The sequence below is a fragment of the Perissodus microlepis genome, chromosome 15 (genome assembly GCF_051167445.1).
Source record: "Perissodus microlepis isolate ML-2025 ecotype Zambia chromosome 15, ASM5116744v1, whole genome shotgun sequence".
Taxonomy (NCBI): domain Eukaryota; kingdom Metazoa; phylum Chordata; class Actinopteri; order Cichliformes; family Cichlidae; genus Perissodus; species Perissodus microlepis.
Genome location: NC_140475.1, coordinates 6,043,208 through 6,049,927, shown reverse-complemented (window position 1 = coordinate 6,049,927; position 6,720 = coordinate 6,043,208). Strand labels below are relative to the sequence as shown.

Genomic DNA, 6,720 nt, shown 5'->3' with positions numbered 1-6,720 from the left:
TCGTTGTTTTTGTTGTCCTCCGAGAATCTTAAGCCAATTACTTACTCACATTTTTTCAAAATTTTGTGACGGTGTCCACTTTACCTAAAACGGAGTTCCCTTCTAGTGACGTAAGACGTAGCTCGGTAATCTTCGCAGCCAGCAGACACGATCAATCAACATCGGAAATTCATCGATACATTTACGTTAGTTGCAAAGACACGTTCCAAACCCGAAGGCATGATAGCGCTTGTCTCGTATTTTATTAGCGAAATATACAGGTGAAAATTTTGTCATGGTCATGTCCTAGGAGACGTGGATAGGTTGGCGTCCTTCTCTCTGGGATTGATTAAAATGCCTGCTCCTTGCTGTACCTTCGCCATGGCGTCGTGTCTCTGCTCTCTCAGTAACAGAAAGTGGCCGCCTCTCCGCTGTTGCTGCCGACTCAAAGCTCACAGACTCGCTCGGCGTCTCAAACCGCCATTTTGGAGTCAGAGAACCGAGAGTCGGCAGCAGCGACGAGAGAGACTGAAAGGCGGACACGGGGCCGAGGTGAGAGACTCCGCGGTGGTTGTTATGGCGAAGGAGCAATGGGGAAGATGGCCGGGAGGGAGAAAGAATTAAAAGATGGGGATCATGCGTGCGCCAAGCAACCGAGCCGCGGCTCGTATCCGAAACGAGGGTCCAAGAGGCGCGGGCGGAGGCCCTAGCTGTCGCTGCATGGTGACAGCAAGAAAGCTAAAGAGTTGTCATTAAACCGATTTCATATCTTAATACATTGTTTAGGCAGGGAGGTGGTGGCCTTAAAGAGACAGGGCCGATTTAAATACTTCATATTAATGGTGTGAGAGGACGAAGGTGTCAAAACGCCTTAGTATTTGATAAGCTAACTAGCTAACGTTAATGATACGCTAAGTTACAAAGATAGCAAGGAGAGGCTAGCTATAGTAAAACTACCTGTGCTACCTAATTGAACTGGCGTGGGCAAAGCCGTCAGTGAGCGTCTGTAGCAGCACATTGAGCCTCTTTACTGTCACTGATCCGAGGCAATGCTGCTTTTGCTGACAGCTAACGGTCGTTAGCTTTGAAGCTACAGTATTGCTGAAGGTTAGCTAGCAAGCCCTGGCTAACACTAGCTTGGTTTTGCTATCCACCAAAGCACAACGTAACGACGTGATAGCAATGCTATTTAAAAAAGTATTTATTTTTAAACTTTAGTCCCTTGCAGCCTGCTACATTTGAGGAAATGAACTCACAGAAAGTCAAGTGAATAAATACCATAGTGTTGTTTATGGGTATTGTTGTGGACAGCTGAGTTAACTTTAGCATGGAAACTCTCAAAACAACCACCTGACTCTTCATAAGGACCTAATGCATAATAACGCTTAATTAATTACACTATACCTAAAGTTTAATTTTATTTTTTAATAAACTGCAAGGACTGAAAATGATTACCAAGATTACTTAGACACACTATCAAACATAATATATGGCTGATTATAACGTATCATAACTTATTTTTTATTGAAAATAAACTAAAATAAATTCTCAAAATTGAATTCAAAGCACAATTTAGTGTACGACGTATTTATACTGAAACATGGGAGCAAATTATTTTTACTTTAAACCCATAGAGATGTTCAAATAAACTAACTTTTCCTTTGTCGTTTTGAAATCACGTTTATAAACACTGTTAGTACAGCACTGTAAAATGAGCTTCTAATAAAAGCTTTTGTTTTTGCCATTTAATTGTCAGTGTGTGACTGCATTTCTTATTTTGTAGGCTTTTCATCTTGATCATTAGTGTTGGAATCGAAAATCAATGCCATCCATTATTGAGAAGGTATGTCCATTAAAATAAAATAAAATAATAGAATAAACATTTTGTAGAATGGACAGTATCATACTTCATATCTGTGCATTTGGAGGCAAGTATTTTGTTTTTGGTGTAAGTGCCTTTTTTCTGACCTTGACAAAAAAAATGTAGGCAGTAATTATGAAATCTTTAAACATACTTGGAGATTATCTCCCATTATACCAGATTAGCTGAGAAAATGAAGCAATGTAAAGTTCCTTTTAGTCTGGACCATTTTTACTCTTTAGGTGAACACTTTAGGTGTATAACATTAAAATGTTTTTCTTCACATAGCTGTAACTTTCCTGTACTGCTCATTCTTACCTTGTGCCATTTGCACATCTATTTCTTCCATACTGCTCTCTTCAGTAAAAGGTCCTGCCCTGCTGGGCAGAGGTGGTCTGTGGTGTATGGCGTCAGGGCAGGGTGGCCAGCTGGAGGTTGGGGTATCAGGGGCCTCCAGCCTAGCCAAACCTCTCTACCTGCAGCGCTTAGAAAGATCCCTGAAGTTGGACAGTTTTTTGCGTCAAACCGCTGCTATCTTCAACAGAGACATAACCAGGTACAGAAAAAGAGGTGCTGATAGTGGGCATTCACTTGTTGCTTCCAGGCTAAGGTTTGTTTTGGCCAACTATAAAAAAAACAAAGTGTTTTGCAGCAATCTTCCCATCTTATCAAAATGAAACTGTATATATATATATATACACATACATACATACATACATACATACATACATACATACATATATATATATATATATATATATATATATATATATATATATATATATATATACACACACACACACATACATACATGTATACAAATTTAGATGTTTTGCATGGCTGATTGCACCTCTTGTCATCTGCTTTACATTACACTGTCTAAGAAGAGAACAGATAATATACAAATAGGATGTAAATGTTGAGCTTACGGCCATACATTTCTCTTGTAGTGATGATAGCGATGACAGCGAGGATGGACTGGAGCCAGGGATATCCCTGGATGCCACCACTCATGATACGGCTTTGACAATAAAGAATGAGTCGTGTGATCAAGGAGATGGATTGGCAGATGGCAAGCCGCTTAATGGAGTACTTCTGCAAGGTAAAGGTAAGATGTATTGAGAAATGTGTTAGTGACATGTTGCTACACATCCACACTCATTGGTTTAATGAATCTTTTCATGCATATTTATCCTGTGTTGTTTCTTTTTTGTTTGTTTCACAGACCAAAAGGCAAATAAAACAAGCCTTTACAATTTTTCTAAGCTGAAGAAGAACAGGAAATGGCTGAAGGTATTTACACTGGCTAATACTGACCTCCATATCTGAAGAATTTTAGTTTTATAGCTACCTCCTTTCTCATAGGATACGTTTGTGTGTCACATGCTCTCAGCTTCTTTTAACCATGCCTGTACCTACTTTTTTTCTCATGTAGAGTATCTTGTTGAGTGATGACACCACAGACTCAGATACAGACTCAGATGACGCTAACTTCAGCATGTCTCGGGAAGAACTACATGACATGCTGAGGCTCCATCGTTACACGAGGCAGCATCAGAGCAACTTCTACTCTGACCGGGAGGTACAAATACACACATAAATAAAGAACACTAATTGCTAATACTTCGTGTCAATTTAATGTCATTGTAATAATAAGCTTCTTAATTAAGTTCTTAATCAATAAGTGCTACAAAACAAAAAGAGCAAATAACACTGCTTGTGCTTGATTCATAGTGGTTTCTCATAATTTCTTCTGGTTTAGCGTCATTTAGCTGTCGAAATGTGTTGGAAATCCCCTCTCAGAGAGTCGGAACATAATGCAGGATGTAGCTCTGGTGCCAGAACAGGTGGTGAAATATATAATTGGGTGAAATCAATGGCATGGCCATGCACAATTTGCTCAGGGATAATATATAAGTGGGGACTCAAAATAGTACCTTGGGGAACCCCACTAAATAAAGAAGTACAGGACAAGACATTTACTTTAAAAAAATGAAAATCAGCCAATTCAGAGCCTCATCACCTACAACAAAGTTCTTCAGACATATTAATTAAGATGTATCATGCTCCTCTGTGTGTTTGTGTTTGCTCAGCTTCACCAATATCAGTACTACAGCACGGGACTCTTATCTACTCATGATCCCTTCTATGAGCAACAACGCCATCTGCTGGGTCCAAAGAAAAAGAAAATCAAAGATGAAAAGAAATTTAAGGGTAAGAAGAAAAAAGGCATGCCAGTGTCAGTGCCTTTAAGGGAAACAAAAACAAACAAGAAAAAAAAAAACATATTTTAAAACTGCAAACAAGATCTACCTTTTCATTTAAATGTCTTTCCTTTTTTTTGTAGCCAAACTAAAAAAAGTAAAGAAGAAGAAGAAACGGGGAGAGGGAGAATTTGTGGATGAGGAGCGTCCCTTCGTCACCAAAATATTTGCTAAGTTTTCCCATGATGCTCCGCTGCCCATGGTGAAGAAAAAACATCTCACCGTCGAGCAGCTGAATGCTCGCCGACGCAAAGTCTGGCTCACCATTGCCAAAAAAGAAATCCCCAAGGTTAGTTAAGCAAAGAGTCAGTTTTGTTTTGATGTTGGTCCCATTTTTCCAACATTTTCTAATGCCAACTGTCCCATTTCTACTTTTTTCAGTCCTTCAAGCAGAAGACTTCTGCTAAGAATCTGGTATTAACCAATGCAAAAAAGGTGAGTAAAGTGTACACAGCACTGTATGGTTAGGTACATTTAAAGCATTTTGTTAAATGTTTTTGGTTTTGCACACATGTGTTCAGCGTGTTGGTAACTCTCCATGTCTGTATATTGCAAAAGTAACTTTTAACGTGTGATTCATGTCCTCTTAGCTGGCTCACCAGTGCATGCGAGAGGTCCGGCGTGCAGCTATTCAGGCTCAGAAGAACTGTAAAGAAACATTACCCCGTGCCCGGCGTCTTACCAAGGAGATGATGCTCTACTGGAAAAAATATGACAAGGTGGAAAAGGAGCACAGAAAGAGAGCCGAGAAGGAAGCCCTGGAGCAACGTAAACTTGATGAAGAAATGAGAGAGGTCTGTGACAAGGAAGTTATTATGGAGACATTTTTAATTTGCCATTACACGTTTTTTGAAAATCCTAAATATAGATACATTTTTCTCCCTGGGTTTTTTTTTTTTTTTTTTTTGACTCTCTCAGGCCAAGCGTCAGCAGCGCAAACTGAATTTTCTCATTACCCAGACGGAGCTGTATGCTCATTTTATGAGTGGTAAAGCTAGCGTGGGGGCTCCAGGTGGAGATGCAGCACAGGAGGAAATTCTGAGAAAACTTGAAGACACTGCAGCCCAGAGACAGATAGACATTGGAGGAGGAGTAATGGTCAACATGGGACAAGAGGACTATGGTATGAACGACTCAATCGAGTTTAATGTATTACAGAAGAAATTAGTAGTCATCGTTGATGGCTGAAATTTATATATATATTGACTCCCTTCATCAACTATAACAGTGTGAAATTAAATGGGACGAAACTCATTTCTGTTTGTTTCCTGTCTAATCTTCTACTTGTAGATTAGATTTTTTTTTCTTCCTCTACAATGGTAAAACAAAAGTACACTCACCATCTATTCACAAGCATGATAAAAATGATCTAGTCCTCAGTAGGTCTTAAAATTAACCTCAAATGAACCGAAGCACATGATGTGTTACACTGTCATTATGTATTTAACAAAACCTAAGTCAAAATGCAAAAGCGTTGTGTGGAAAAGTAAGAACACCCTTGATTCAGGATCTTGTAGAACCGCCCTTAGTAGCAATAACTTAGTGAAGCAATGAGTGACTTCATCAGTCTCTCATGTCACTGTGGAATGATTTTGGTCCAGTCTTCTTTATGGATCATTTAGATTTGTAGGTATTCTATCACAGCATTTGGGTCATGGTTAGGCCTGGCCTTTGACTCGGCTATTGCAACACTGTGATTCTTTTCTTTTTCAGTCATTCTGTCATAAATTTGTGGCTGTGCTTGTGATCAGTGTCATGTTGCGTGACTCAGTTTGGGCCAGTTTTTAGCTGTTGGACAGATGGCCTAATATTTGACTCTAGAATACTTTGGCATACAGCTTGCAGTCATTGAGTCATGGTTGACTCAATGACTGCAAGGTGCCCAGGTCCTGTCACTGTAGAGCAAGCCCAAATCATCACCGTTGCACGAGTCTTTTTCTAATTGTACTGTCACAAATGTTAACATTTGGCATACTAACTGAGGCCTGCAGAGCCTGAGATATAGGTCTTGGGTCTGGCATTGGGTTGAATTAACACATTAAGTTAACACACACATGAATGCTCCAGGCCAGCAAACTCCCAAAATGTCTGCTGTTGAACACATGTGCTGATGATCAGGTAAACAAGTGCATTTCTCCTGCTAATTCATGGGGATTAAGTATGTACTTATTTTTTTCTACTCAATTCGTCTGCATTTTGCTTTTTCGGTAAATCGATAACGACAGTGTAACATGTCGTGTTTTGTACATTTGCAAGATTTTAAGGCAAAAACGTTAACATTTAAAGAGTGTGTACTTTCTGTTTTTATCATGATTGTTGTCATTATACCGTTTACTAATGATGATAATTTGCAGTTCATTTGATTAAGTATAAAGAATTGTGGTAATACATTAGTAAGAATTTCAGTTTAGACTAGCTGTGTTTTGACTATATACTCTGTCAGAAGAAATATTACATTTAAATGGTTTGCAATGCATTTATGCACAAGATGATGGTATGTGATTGCAGATAGCGAATACTACAAATCCCAGGCCTTGAGGAATGCCCAAGAGGCCTACCAGATTCATCAGGAGAGAGTGAGCAATTCACGCACATCCTTTATTAGATGCCCTAATT

General features: G+C 39.2%; 1 protein-coding gene across 2 annotated transcripts in view; it reads left to right on the top strand.

Moving 5' to 3' along the window:
- Positions 1 to 246: 246 nt before the first annotated feature.
- The window catches only part of ino80 (INO80 complex ATPase subunit), a 39,876-nt gene continuing 33,402 nt past the window's right edge, over positions 247 to 6,720 (top strand). The window contains exons 1-12 of one of the 2 annotated variants that reach the window (XM_084952346.1): positions 247 to 531; positions 1,763 to 1,822; positions 2,204 to 2,396; positions 2,791 to 2,942; positions 3,066 to 3,133; positions 3,276 to 3,422; positions 3,934 to 4,054; positions 4,188 to 4,393; positions 4,486 to 4,539; positions 4,695 to 4,898; positions 5,023 to 5,227; positions 6,613 to 6,680. In XM_084952346.1, coding sequence (XP_084808472.1) covers positions 2,245 to 2,396; positions 2,791 to 2,942; positions 3,066 to 3,133; positions 3,276 to 3,422; positions 3,934 to 4,054; positions 4,188 to 4,393; positions 4,486 to 4,539; positions 4,695 to 4,898; positions 5,023 to 5,227; positions 6,613 to 6,680 — 1,377 coding nt within the window. In that variant the 5' untranslated portion in view covers positions 247 to 531; positions 1,763 to 1,822; positions 2,204 to 2,244. Of the gene's footprint in view, positions 532 to 1,762; positions 1,823 to 2,203; positions 2,397 to 2,790; positions 2,949 to 3,065; positions 3,134 to 3,275; positions 3,423 to 3,933; positions 4,055 to 4,187; positions 4,394 to 4,485; positions 4,540 to 4,694; positions 4,899 to 5,022; positions 5,228 to 6,612; positions 6,681 to 6,720 lie in introns of both variants that reach the window. The other variant, XM_084952345.1, reaches the window with a different exon arrangement.